At 37.4% G+C, this 14,398-nt stretch overlaps 1 protein-coding gene across 1 annotated transcript; it reads right to left on the bottom strand.

Moving 5' to 3' along the window:
- Positions 1 to 363: 363 nt before the first annotated feature.
- Positions 364 to 14,199, bottom strand: LOC146471925 (uncharacterized). The gene is made up of 3 exons (XM_085120511.1): positions 13,536 to 14,199; positions 8,091 to 8,257; positions 364 to 3,104 (listed from the first exon to the last, which is right to left on the bottom strand). Exons 1-3 carry the CDS (start codon positions 14,091 to 14,093, stop codon positions 2,741 to 2,743), a joined length of 1,089 nt encoding a protein of 362 aa, XP_084976637.1. The 5' UTR covers positions 14,094 to 14,199; the 3' UTR covers positions 364 to 2,740.
- Positions 14,200 to 14,398: the final 199 nt, after the last annotated feature.

The following is a 14,398-nucleotide window of genomic DNA, read 5'->3' on the forward strand; positions in this document are numbered from 1 at the left end:
CCACAGGAAAGTACTTCTCAGTAGCTTTCATTTGAATGGTCACACTTCAGGCCGGATTTCATCCACAGACTAAAAGCTTAAAATCCACCTTGTACAGTATAATAAACAGTCAAACCCCAACCCAAAAGTTACGAAAACCTTATGCAGCATAATAAAGAGTACCGCAGTATAGATGGATAGAGGGTTTAGTTTATAAAGAAACCGTAGTGCTACGTCCACCGGGTGGGGTCTGATGAAGGGTCAACGCTCTAAATGTCAGCACTCAAATCTCTTTACTGGGGCCGAATGAATTTCCTTATCAACTTTGTTGACACAACCAATCATACGTTCGTTAATATAGTACAGTCAGAAATAAATCTCAAGTGAGTTTCTCTCTTACTTTATTTGTACCAATTCAATATTTCTCGTCTTAGTCTCTCACAAATGGAGACAAATATTTATTTCACATGTGACGTATATCAAATGTATGAAAACGTTATAAATGTCAATTTTATCACGTTTGCAAAGTGAAGCAAACAAAGTTTAAACAGGGAAGGACAATTTAGGCACTCTCGCCTCGAGCCCTCCCCTTGATGTGCTTACAGCCCTGGATTGCCGTAAAGTACAACAGCTTTAAAAAAATACATATGCACAGATTCATCAAAAGAAATGTGCCAAGGTAAAATAATATATTTAAAATTCACAAACAGGATTGCTTCGTGAAAACCGACAAGTCAATGGGTTGGCAAGAAACTCTTAACAAAAGAAACTGGGGTGATGTAGAACATACCAAGTCTGCGGGTTTTTTTTTCTATTTCGTTGTTCTATAGCAAGGCTGTATCAATGCAGTTTTTTGGTGTTTTTTGTCTGGTACCTCAGGACTTGGTATACGACTCACTAACCACAAACTGTCTTTACAACAAAATAATTAAAAAATTATTACTGGATACTGGATATCAACCTGGACTACTGGGAAGGCGCAGAGGGATTTGGAAGGTGATTGTGAAAACTCCAATCTCCTTTCTCTTCCCTTTGGCGCCTGCCCAAAACCTAACATCTATCTAGCTAACAGGCTGTGTCCCCAAGTTTCTCTGTTTAGTCAAACATGGTGCAAATGCATTGGTGCCTTGGGACAAGGCGGGTAAACAGATGCAACAGCAAAGTGAAACGTTTGAAACTGTGATGCAAGGCCAACACCAAATCAACACTAACTGTATCAACTGCTTTCACTGCCAATGTAACATGGTTTGGAGAAGAATGAGCCCTTTCATTTGACATCAACATGTTAATTTGGAGGTAACCAATCAGAGAAGGATAAAACCACAAATATAATGCAGCTGTTGCCGCTCGCAGTTGATTAATCTCACATCTGATTGGTTATTACTTGCATCTCATTAACCGGCATTCCAGAAAAAGTGTGTTTGCACTTTTCTTACTTGCACTGTAAAGGATGAACAAACAAGTTTCCATTAAATTATAACCTCAGCCTGGTTGTAGTGTCAACCTTTTGTGGCCCAATGTGAGCAGTATATATGCAGTTCAAGAGAAAAACAGCAAGTGATCACCAGAAACAATTATAGCCTTGTGGATGAAATGTCTGTCAACTAGAAGTATACGGAAAAACAGAAAGGGCAATTTTTCATGTTGATGTTCGGCTGAAAGTGTTAATACTAGTCCACGACTAAACGTTTACCAAGGTTAATTTGAACATTTTTGACAATTCAAATATAATAGAAAAATACTACTGAAATCTTCACCGAGAAAGTAAATTCTGAAATACGGAAAACTTGATGACAAGCCTGCATGAGCATGGCCATTGTACAACAGTACAGCCAACATAAACACAACAGGGAACCCAACAATGGGTTAAATAATAACAGTATCATCTCTTGTTACAAGAATGCAATATCAATCCCATTTTGGGAATGTTTGTCGGGCAAAAAAACCAACCAAACAAAAAAGTATTTTAACCGAGAAGCTGATGGCACCACTAGTTCATACCATGCCAAAATAAGCTGGAGTGTCGATGGTTGACACAATTAGTTTATCCAGCCGTAGATAACTTATGAACCACTACAAGAGGGGCAATGATGTCTGGTGACCACAGCCTGCCGGCGCAGCACATGCTAGGCGAGGAAAGAAGGGGGATTCATGAGGGTTGAAGAGATTTTGCTCTTCCTTTGAGCTTTGTGCTTGCTTGAGTCACCCCACTCATTCCCGCTACAGTGTCTGCTGAGCAAGCTATGGGGACCGCGGTAAATTGTGCCTAAACTATGGCAGACGAATCCTCTTTCTGATGATATGACACCACTGCAACAGTCCTGACAAACAGATAAAATTCACAATGTGTTTCTTGCAGAAATTTCCACCTCCCTTTTAGGCTGTCAATGCCATAATCATGACTGTGGTTCATAAGTTCCTTGAATCTCAATGGCAGGACATTCTTGTAAACTTAGCAGACTTACTAAACTTTGTAGTTCACTCCTTTCGTTGCAAAACAAGTGCCAGGCAACTAACTGACAAATTTACAATATGAACTGGTGCTTCGAAAGCAACTCTTCCATTAATTAACTTTTCACATGTGAAATACTTACAACCTATTAATAACACTGTCCATGTTCCAGCGCTGATGTACTTTGAGTATTAGAAGAAGTTTGCAAATCCCAGGGCTTCACACATTAGCATTTTAGAGAATAATAATAATAACAAAATAATAATAATAATAATAATAATATGGTTAATAATTATTTTTAATCTGTTGCTATACAATCTTGATATCCTGCTCAAACAGTACTTGCCGCAACAGATGCATTGGAAGTGGAAGTTTCATGGCATTTTTAGTTTTGTCTTGTTTAAGATAGTTTCTGATTGCTGCGGAACACTGAAGTTGTAGTGAGCGTGGCCTTCTTTGGATACTTTCCATCCAGTCCCGAAGGCGAGAGTCAGTCACAAATCTTTCTGCTGTTAGTCCAAGACAATTTTTAGTCCATAAGTTTGCATTTGCTTGTATAAGTCTTTTAATGCACATTGTGTGACTGTGTCGTGCAGCTAGATGTAATGGAGTATCATCGTATGAAGTGCCTTGCGTGACACAAACAGTTTTTGCATCCACGTCTGCACCATATCTGCAAATAAATTGAATGCCATTAATAACTTTTATTGTCATAATCATGGCATTACAGGCATTTGAAGACATGAAAGAACGTGAGCCGGAAAGCAAGAACCACATGAAGTTCTTTTTACACTAATGATCAATGAATATAATACAAGGTTTTCCCTAAAGTCTGGATATGCTTTACAACTAGAACAAATTAAAAAGAGGCAAGTTTTTAAAGTATGGTCATTTGACGTGTTCATAATATTTCCACTGATTACTGCCTTTCTTCACAAGGAAAGGAAAATTCAACAGCTGCTATCACTATAACTCATATTTTGGTTGGTGGTGATTGGTACCATAGCAGACCTGTGAGAAAACAGTTTCTAGAGAGAACAGCGATAATTAAAATCCTCTGATCACTATCAAGTACAGTGAAGACTGAAATACACTGATCATCCACAACAAGCACTGCAGATCTAAGATGATATGCAACCAGTTGAACCTACTGCCTCAAGACAAACTGCTCTAGAGGCTTGAAACATCACCATCCACAAAGTTAGTGCAATGGCACAAATAATTATAGAAGAACACTATCATTTCAAACCATGATAAATGACAACCCCATCTACCAAGTTTTTAAAGCTTTATACCTCTTAGCTACATCTACATCCACATCTCCACATGGCAAAGGTTGCCCATCGCGCCACGGTGTGCTAGTGCTGGTGTATATACTTAACACATTATTAAAAATACAGTGCTGTGTATGGTGTTTATACACGTGCAGAGGAAACATACTGTATATACAGTAAATATAATTAAAATTGATTAAAAGTTAAAATGTGCCCACAGGGCAGGTTTGAAGGGGGCCTCTAATTGTATATTTTAAATGTTAAGTGGCAGTTCATTCCACTCTTTTATACTTCTTGGGAAGAATGAGTTCTTGAATGATCTTGTAGATCTCCCCCCCGTGTGCTAGGATTGATAAGTGTAGCCTGTGATCTTGTATTTTATTGATCTGTTTATAATGATCTCTTCCAATCAAACCTACTTGTAGAACTATACATTCCAAGATCTATATTCTAACAGAAACTCTACGCCAAGAATGAAGAATTTTGGACCAGTTCTTCAAAGTAAAATTTTGGGTTTTTAAGGAACGCACTTTGAAAACAATAAAACATGCTTTCCTATTATTCTATACAAACATAAAACCATGGCTTTTTAAGAAATAAGAATGCACGTACAGCTGCCCATCTGCTTATCACTGTTTTGAAACCAAGTTTTGGTTTATTACAATGAGACAAATTTTAGTATGGTATGTCGGCTTCCCATCTATACTATGAACTACAAACAGACAAAATTCAATTGTTCTGAACAAGACTTCTTAACATGTCCAAATAACATTATTGGACTGTTAGTCATTACTGAGCAAGTATTTTTTTTTTCTTTATAGGGGAAAAAACAAATTAAAACCCAACAAACTCAAAACTATGTCATTTACAATTGTCACCAAAGGATAAAAAGCATTTCATTTCATTTTTTTATTTACCTTTATGCAAAGATACGGCAAACAGCAGGGAAAAATTTTAATAAAAACAAGAGGTGTTAATTTGAAAAATAACCAAGAAAGTGATTATCAGATGGAAACTAATTTGTAAAGTGCATTGCAGTTATTATTAAAGTGCTCTGCTGGTGGCCTTGACATCTCTTTGAAAAAGTTATTGACTTTTTAATTTGTAACAGTGACAAAGTAGACATTTCCCAAACTCTCTTAATGAATTTCTGTCTACAAGAAAGAAAATTGAACTGCACTAGAATAAGGTAATTGTTATTAAGCTAAAAATATATAAAATTTAAATATGCTTGTAATGGCTTCTATTTGAATGGTCACACTTTAGGATTTCATCCTGACTTCACAAGTTAGAACTACCTTGTACAGCATAATAAACAGCACCACAGGAAAGTACTGCTCAGTAGCAAAATCATTTGAATGGCCACACTTTAGGATTTCATCTACAGACTTGAAAAGAAGAACCACCTTGTACAGAATAATAAAGAACGTCACAGGAAAGAATTAGCATGGTTCAATAGATTAAACTTTTAATTATGTCAACCCTTAGGATTCAATCCACGGACTCAAAAGTTAGAACCATCTTGTGGCAGCATAATAAACAACACCACACGAAAGAACTGCTCAACAAGACTTAACTTAATGTTTACCCTTAGGATTTCATTCCCAGAGTTAAACAGTGGAATCACTTTACACTGACTTAAGCATTAGAATGACTATGAGAGAGGAAGACGGACTGTCTTAAGGCACTGAAAACAATGAATCATTGTTTAAGGTTCAGAAATTATTTATATTGTATAGATAAAAAGGTTTCACAGGCTCATGAGCAGGGATAAAGGATAAAATAGCCAAAATGTTTGGGTATAATAATTGCATGATCAAAGATATTGAAACAATATAGATAAGAAGCTTACATGTCTGCATTCCAACATGTAAGCATGTAGTCAAGCACACAGTTTTGATTTCAAAATCACGAGATGATTTAATCTTTCCCTGTTTGTAAATCTGCCAAGTTCTTCACAAGTTTTTCATGTTCCTGAATACTGCAATGTAGCCATGTTTAAGGTCACTGCCCAGGCACCCCTAATAGCCTAAACTGAGTTAAACTGGTAACTCATTAAAAGATTGTTCTTTGCCAAAAGAAATAATCTCAAAAAATGAAGCAGCTATTCTTAGCCACCTGCCAGCATTTTATAGCATAAATTGTATCTTCACATCCTAGTTTTTTGTCATTTACCTTTTCAAACACGATTCTCCCTAACCTAGTTCAGTAGTTGGTTGTGTATGCCTCAACATGCAAAATCTCAGTCATACTTTTTTTTTGCAAATCTTTACTCAGAAGAAAATTCAACTGAATTTTCTTGAATTTTTTGGAAAGATGATCATCAGCAAAAGAGGCTGCGAAACTAACTTCCATCAGAAGTTTAGCATTTACATTCCACACTGACGGCATTTTAACAAAACCGCTGTCAAGTTGAAAAAAATGTGGTTGTGTTCACTGAGGTTTTCTGATAAGAAATAATTGCATGAGTTTTTTGTTTGGGCCTGCCAATGGGCTAGACACATTAACAATGTGGTCCTAAGGCAAGGTTCCAGTGAGATAAGAACTGAACTGAATCAGCTGCCATTCTAATTAAGCTATAGGCAGCTAACATGGCGGGCCTTTGTTTCCCATTTCTGCGGTGCCAAATGATTTGTGATTCATGCATCAAACTTCAAAGCCGACAGCGAGCATGCAAGAGCCTTGATCCTTGCACATGAGGAACAGGCCATTCAATTTGTTTCTCTATTCATTCCCCACAAGGGTGGTGAGAGAAGGATGCAGCAACATGACAACAGAGATCAGACTCAAACCAACAAACTTAAGATTGGAAGTCTGTCATGTCCACCATTAGACCCTTTGCCTCTACTGGCCAGACAAATATATGACAAACTCTTTATTAACGATACTATAGTTGAAACTATACTTTATCTATCACACTTTGGTTATGTTGTAATTCAAGCATCTGAAAAATGGGCTGCCCCACAATCACACAAATAATAGGAAACATATTTTTCTTTGAGGGGTAAAAGTAAAACACAAGAAAATTTGATTCTCATTTGTAACTTGAATGTATTTAATGCAACAACTGTTGAAATGCAACATATTAATACAGCATTCACCACCAATATGATCCAACCTTGTCTTTTCCCCTATCAATATGTTCTTTCTTTTTAATTTATTTTCTTGTACAGCTTTTTTAAACATCTATAACAAAAAGATATCAATTGATTTTTGGCCTATTGAAATAGTTAGAACTGTTGTAAACCAATCTATTCATAAATTACTTCAGAATGTAAAAACTTTTGTCTGAATTGTCCAAACTCTACAGATGTCATCTTGCCTGGTGTGGGTGACATCTAAATAAACATGTGCTAGACAAAAGTCTTTATCAGTGTAAAACTTAGAACCCCCTCAAACAAGAATTTGTACCCTCTCACACCAGTGGGAGGGTACCTCTCTTCATAAGTGGCTAAATGTCTAGGAAAAATCCAGTTTGTATCCAACTGTTTAGATCACTTAATTATGCCATTTCCAGACTCTTGCATAAACACTCTCTATGCATTAAATGTTTGATGATAACACTTGAAGCACTCACAGGTATGCATCTAAGTGGAGTCTTGTCAACCACTTGCTGACAAAACTTACTTTCAGTATCAACGTACACGTTTGAAATTTGAGGACCCTTTTAGAGCATGACAAGAGCCTGAACACCCTCCATTTAATCACCCATTAAATTCAAACCTCTGGCAAACTTTTCTCCTGATTCTGTGTGCCAAAACGTAGCAATAGTACAGTGATGCATCTTGTCTAAGATAAACCAGACTCTCATAGATCTTTGGCCAAATGTGTTAACCAAACTACTATACATGTGAACAAATAAGCTTACGGTTCCCAAGGTTCTAATAAGTACCTTTGTCAGACAATAATTTTCAAAAAAATGCACCCCCTTCATGTAGCACTCAGAAACCCATCAGGTTATTTAATTAGTAAACAAAAGCTGTCTACTGAGCATAAGTGAGAACCCTATACATCATACCTGACAAACAAGTTTTACTACAAGCCCTTTCATGCAAACCCAAACATCTGAGTTGATTCCAACATGACAGAAATATTATGAACACTCCAAGCATCAGACAGAGATCGAACCACCAGGACAATCCCCAGTTGATGTTCAATTATTCCTTTAAGCTCATCAACATACGGATTCCCCTTATTGTTCTTTATATATTTCTTCAGGTCTAGTTGGGAGAATTTGCTTTAATTTCAAAACGTTCGCTGATCATTTTCTATTTTCTCATGGCCTGTATGTTAGATCAAGAAATCAGGTCCTGATCACTATTGAGGCTTAAAGGGTTTTAGTTTTCATGCTTTTCTGATTTGTACTACAAACTCTCAACAGTTACCTAATAAGAGCTTCCACACACGCTGTGCGTCCATACAGGGCCGCTGAGTGCATTGCAGTCCAACCTTCTGCCGTCTTGGAATTTACATCAGCACCTTGTCTCAGAAGAGCTTCCAAGCAGGCTAGATGACCATATTCTGCAGCATGGTGAAGAGGAACTTGGAGAATCTAAGCAAATTCAATTACAACAAAGGTCAAGAAACTATAATGAGTCCCATTACAGTTGATATTTAAATAAATCATAAACACATGTATGTTTTTAAACAAATAAAGAATAAACGCAAAAGTGTCAAAGTTTACAGTTACAAATACAAAACCCTGGAATATACCCTCAGGATGAGATGGCATTCAAATCCACTGCCCTTATGACCTTGCTGCAATACTTAATAGTTTTATTTTTTGCCATTAGCAAACTGAAATAAACATTGATAACTTTCCATGTTTTCTTGGCTATAGTTGCGCACATCCCCCCCCCCCCCCAAAAAAAAACCTCTTTTCACTTCAAAGAACTATACCACAAGTGCAGTTACTGATGCCGAAAGTCAGCATAAACTAAAAATGTTTTTTTCAACCGAAGAGACTGAGACTGTACTATAGGAGCTATTCTAAGAAGATGACTGACTTTTAAATGTGATTACAGTGATTAAGTTTACGAAAGGGTGTTCGTTTCCTGTTGAAAGACAAAATACGACTCTCTCAGGGGGCAGTTGGGCAAACATAGCAAACAGAATCTGCACATAAACACAAAAATAATTGACCATCAACAGATCACAGCTTAAGGGATTAAAATGATGAAGCAGTTAATAATGTCTGAAACTGCGATCACTCTTGGCGTTAATGAGTTATCTATTTTTACACAGCAGGTGAATTTTGCACAGTTCAAAAATAAACACGCAAGAATACATTGTCCACTTCCTCTAAAATTCAAACTTAAGAGAATCAGAGATGCAAAGGAACACTATGCGATCCTATACCCCTTTGAAGGAGGGCTGTCCTCTCGGAGTAAGATGTAGTAAAGGGCAATAGGTCCTGTCCATGAGAGATGTCTCTCTCCAAACGTACTGAATGAGACAATTGAATGAATCTAAACAGTTTAATTTATACCACAGTTAATTGTCACCAAAATGTCAAAAGTGATGATATTGGTAATTAAAATGGCATTCATTTTTGGGCAGAAAAAAATCCCCTATTTGGATACAATTCTACCATCACTATAATTAAAAAGAAGACTGTACAATCTTTTATGAAAACTAACACTTTGCTGAAACAAAATGAAGAACAAACGTTGTTCGTCACACTGACCAACAAGCAACACCTTTGCAAAAATAAATAAATAAATAAAAAATTTTGTAACTGATTTCTCAAAGTAACATGGTACCAACCAAACAGAATGGCTGTGGTCGCACTAGAGAGCTAACCCTGGTGCTTACCGGTACACCAAATTTTTAATCCTTAAGGGAAATGCATGAGAAACAGCAGAAAAAAATTCACAAAAACACCAGAGGTAAATGGCAGGTAACTCTATTAATGCACGTAAGGTCTTAATAACAGTCTGCGTTTTAATGTCACAATAACATTGAGCCAAATTGCCGAAAAACCTCAAAATCTAACTGACGGCTAAAACAACATGATACTGCCAGCGGTTTGGAAATATGACACCAAAGTTTTTGCTTTTAAGTACAATTAAATCCTTTTATCAATAGTACACATTTTTCAAAAGTTTTTAAAGGGGCACTGTCATGGCGATTTCTCCGTATTGTGGTGAAAACCGCTCAAATGTTTGACAAAGGACCTTTTCTCTAACATAAAATTACTCTTAGATCACTGGGAGGAAATTATTAAGTCAGTTCTCTGAGGAAGAAGGAACCATAATCATTTTTTAGAAATTTCTCTAAAATACACGGAACGAACTTGAAAAAAAAATTGGCCAAATTTTTCAAGCTGCAATCCATACCCCTCCAAGCCATCTGCAGCCACAAATGATCACTAGCACTTTCTGTGCACTGGTAGGGTAATCGAACCATTATTTAAGGATTTCATGGCTACAAATATGTTTTTGACTATTCAAAGTTACACTTTACACTGAAAATGTGTCACACTGCCTATTAAAACTTTAATCCTGATCTCCTCACAGTTCACGAACGTCTTATGGTTCTAGTTAAAAGAATTTGTGTGACCAAGACATTTTATTACTGCTGATCATTTTCTTTAATCTCATAACCTGTTTGTTTGATAAAGTAGTGATCTGTTGGGAGAAATTAGGTGCTGGGGCCTGTTTCTAGAAATTCGCGATAAGTATATTTTTAAATGCTTTTTCATCGATTACAGGCATGGTACTTGGCCAATGTTTTCATAGAATTATAAAGATTCTAAAATTTAACGTCACAAAGCTTATAAAAATTGACTTCTGTTGTTTATCACCAGACACGGACTTTCAAGAAATCGCCCCAAGGTCACAATTGGGTCTTGAAGGGTTAAAAAAAAACAACTATTGGTTCAGGTTACTTCCCAAAATGGTTTGAAATTGGCAAAAGCACTTGACTTTATTTTTTCTGCACCAATGACAAAACATAAAGAACTTGCCTTCTGTACTGTGTATTAATGTTAAAAACTGCTAGGAATTGACAAGAAACAGAAACAAAAAAAGTACTTGAAATTATCTGTTCCTGTTCGCAGCTGTCTTCCTAACGACTAGACCAAACACACTGTGTTCATTCATTACCACTATTTTGCATAAAAAACAAAACTTATTTCTGGATTACCATAGCATTTTGCTACGGAAGCACTGGAGAACTTGACAAAATTACAGTAATAAAATTTGACTGAGAAACTCGACAGGTGACTACAAAAATAGAAAACATTTTGAAATTTTCCAACATTTTTTTGAGAAAAATTATTACCAGGTTACATTATTGACTTTCATTAGAAATTCTCAAATGATTTTCAGTCTTATATGTATTGATCCAATAGTGTCATAAAGAATTGTCATGTACCTTGGACTGTTTCTAAAGAAAGAGTGCCAAAACTTCTGCATTAAAACAAAACAACTGGACAAGTTATTAATGGATCAAAAAGAGAATCTCCATAACCGTTGACTACTGCTGAGCCTACTTCTAAACAAAGTTAATTTCATAGCATGAGAAGGTGTTTGCAGCAATTAAGTCATTGTGTTAACCCACTCGCAGAATTAATATCACCCCAGGGAAGTTTAAGTAGGTAAGCTTTGTCAAGAAGAACAGATCACACGTCCTGTTCATCTTGGACAGTAGGGAGAGGTGTGTGTCTTAGAATGTGAAGAGCAGATGCAAAAACAAGAGATACTGCTTTTGAGAAATTGCTGTTTAGTGAATCAGCTGCAAAATGGGCAGATGGTTCCAGAAAAAAAAAAAAAGCCCACCCTGAAAACAGCGAATTCAGAATAATCAGGCACATGGTCAGGATTAAATACCGTGAAAAATTCTTAAACAAGGAAGATGCATTCAAAACAAGCCAATCTCAGCTGAGTTTGGTTATATCCCAGAAGCAATATCAGCCTCAGCAAAAGATAAGACCTTAATAAAAGCTGTTAAGAGCCCTGAAATATTAAAACCCTGAGAGTGAATGGTTAGGTGCAGGCAGTCACTGATGCTGATCCATATGTACTATGGCCCCGGGGCTGAAACATTAGACTGGATTTCTTCCTAGCTTGATCACCTTTCAATATTCCAAATAACACAACATCTTGTTGCTAAATTTCAGCTTTCAGACGAGGTTATGACTAATATAGTAAAGGCATAGAGTTATTGTAGGTCAAGCGGTCTGGGGGGCTGCATATTTTGGATAATTTGGACGCTCTCTGCGATAAGGGACGACATATACTATTGCAGCCAAATTTCGAGATAACAATCTTGTCGTCCTTTTGTGATGGATGTGAAAAACTTGAGGTGTAGCTTGCGCCTAAATCAATTTCTGCCTCTTTATGTAAACGAAAAGAAACAAAAACTATCGGTCATTTATACCGACATGTCCGAAATAGAAAATATCGTCGGAAGAAAACGGCAAATCTAGGCACTTGAACGCACTTGTCACGACTATTACACTCTAGAAGCGCGAATGATTGAAAGTACTATACCCCAACCAACCACACCTGTGTATAACTGTTTTGGTAGCAGAACTTGATCAGAAACTTAAATTTGTACAGTTACGAAAATCCGATCGAAAATTTGGAATCCCGATAAGGTGTACAGGAAAACAACACGAATGTACATTTCAAATCCATTTTGACAACACAAATTCATGCCAGATGTGAAGTGACGAAAGACGCTCGGGCTTCAACAAAATACAATTGGCTCATAGCCATTAATCAAAAAATATGACAGAAACCGTCGAATACCGAGGGAAAAGCAATAAATTGTGAGTATAAATAACAGACCGTCGCCATTTCAAAAGTTCGCATATATCATGAGTTTTGGCCAGATGAAATAAATTCGATCGAAAATATCAACTATCACGAAAGATTTTCCCACAGTATAAACGGAGATTTGTAAATTCTCCGACGTGAATGAGTCAAGGGAAAATAATCCAAAGCCTATTATAAGTTTTTCGCGGCACGGAGATATGACGGATTATATTTAGTACAAGTTGTCACAAAATACAATGAAACCCCAATATGCACAGACATGGTGGAGACTACATTGCTGGTTTTACGACTTCCAGACTCGAAATACGGATAAATGAAAATCCAACAACTCTGCAAAACAAGGGAGTGTTTCTTATTTAGAAAGAGCATAAAAGATTTCAACACGAAGGGTAAAAGAAAGGCAATACCATTCGGTCAAAAAATTAATTACAACACGACGTCAACTTTGTTTTGAATAAGCCATTTGAGCCTGTGGGGCGAGCTCTAAGATTTTCGTATAAAAGAAAAGAACTAGCTTTTCTCATGTTTTTGGCCTGCTGAGGAAGCCAAATACCAGGAGAATTTCACGTCTCCTGCGGAGAATACGACCTTTTTAAAACATAAACAGAAGTTCTGTAACTGCAATTAAAATTATAGGGTAACCAGATTACGGCCTAGATCTCTCTGAACAGCTCAATCACGGAAAGAACTTGGCATATGCTTGGTCGATTGTCACTCACGAGTCGAACAAGTTAGTGTTTTTCACTTCAAGATCAATGAGGCAGTATAGATTCCGCCCCTATTAGAAAGATGTAGCCGTTCTCGGAAGTTGGCTAACATCGGCAAGGAACATGTTCTCCTTTTAAAATTTATAGATTTCACTGCCTCCCCCCAGCTGTGAAGTTCGAACACAAAAAAATATCGACGAGCTAATAAACACGAAGCGCGCATGCAGATGCACTTCTCTGCAAGAAACTGGCAACTACACAAAAATAAATCACGGTTGCTCAATAAACGGGAAACGCACAAAGCGTGCAGGTCGCGAATTCCGAGCTTTCTTTAGCTTACCCTCCAAGATGGCACAAGCGGTGGATCCACTTCGGCTTTGTAAAGAAGAAGTAGTTCTACACACATTGTATGGCCATGCCGAACTGCCGTATGCAAAGGTCTCCAACCACCATTTGCGGTTGCATTTACATTTGCTCCATGTTGTAATAGGACTTCTAAACAGTCTCTGTGTCCGTTCCGTGCTGCATAATGCAACGCAGTCCACTGACTTCTCGTAGCGGCATTTACGTCCGCGCCACGGTTTATAAGCGCTACCAAACAATCCACAAAGCCTTGCTCGGCCGCTTCGTGTAACGGAGTGAGACCATCATAAGTCGCTATATTTACATTTGCTCGGTAGTTCAGTAGAATTTCGACGCATCTGAACTGGCCGTGCCTGACGGCTTCGTGAAGCGCAGTTTTGCCGTATTTATGGCAACCATCAATCGGTGCCCCAGCCTTGAGTAATTCGCGTAGGTCTTTCTTTGAACCTTTGTAAGCTGCCCGTTTCAATTTACAGACCAAGATTTCTGGGCTGACTTCAAGTTGTTCTCGCTTCGAACAAGGCGCGTTGCCCATCGTTAAGGCTTTCACAAATGTGATAGGAAAGAAAGGGTTCCCTTCAATGCTAGCGACATTCTGTCTAGACCTTATTACTACGCCAGTTTGTTGGCGTTCATTTTCATGGGAGTACCTTGAGGCGGGACAATCTGGTTCCCGACCAGGGAGGAGACGAGCGGACGCTTTTTAAACCAAAAAAATGTATCTGGTGACATCTACAAAGAGGTGACCAATATCGCAAATCAAATTTTTATTCGTCACGTTTCTCTCTCACTTTGTTTTTAAAATAAGAAGTGATTTGATTTTTTTGGAAGTTTTTAATC

The sequence above is a fragment of the Pavona decussata genome, unplaced genomic scaffold, assembly GCF_977016875.1.
Source record: "Pavona decussata unplaced genomic scaffold, jaPavDecu1.1 SCAFFOLD_102, whole genome shotgun sequence".
Classification (NCBI taxonomy): Eukaryota; Metazoa; Cnidaria; class Anthozoa; order Scleractinia; family Agariciidae; genus Pavona; species Pavona decussata.

Coding starts and splice junctions, on each gene's coding strand:
- LOC146471925 (XM_085120511.1), bottom strand. CDS start 14,093: ATGGGCAACGCGCCTTGTTCGAAGCGAGAACAACTTGAAGTCAGCCCA. Junction 8,258..13,535: donor CGCTTGTGCCATCTTGGAGG/GTAAGCTAAAGA, acceptor GAATTTGCTTAG/ATTCTCCAAGTTCCTCTTCA. Junction 3,105..8,090: donor TGTGTGGAAGCTCTTATTAG/GTAACTGTTGAG, acceptor ATTTATTTGCAG/ATATGGTGCAGACGTGGATG.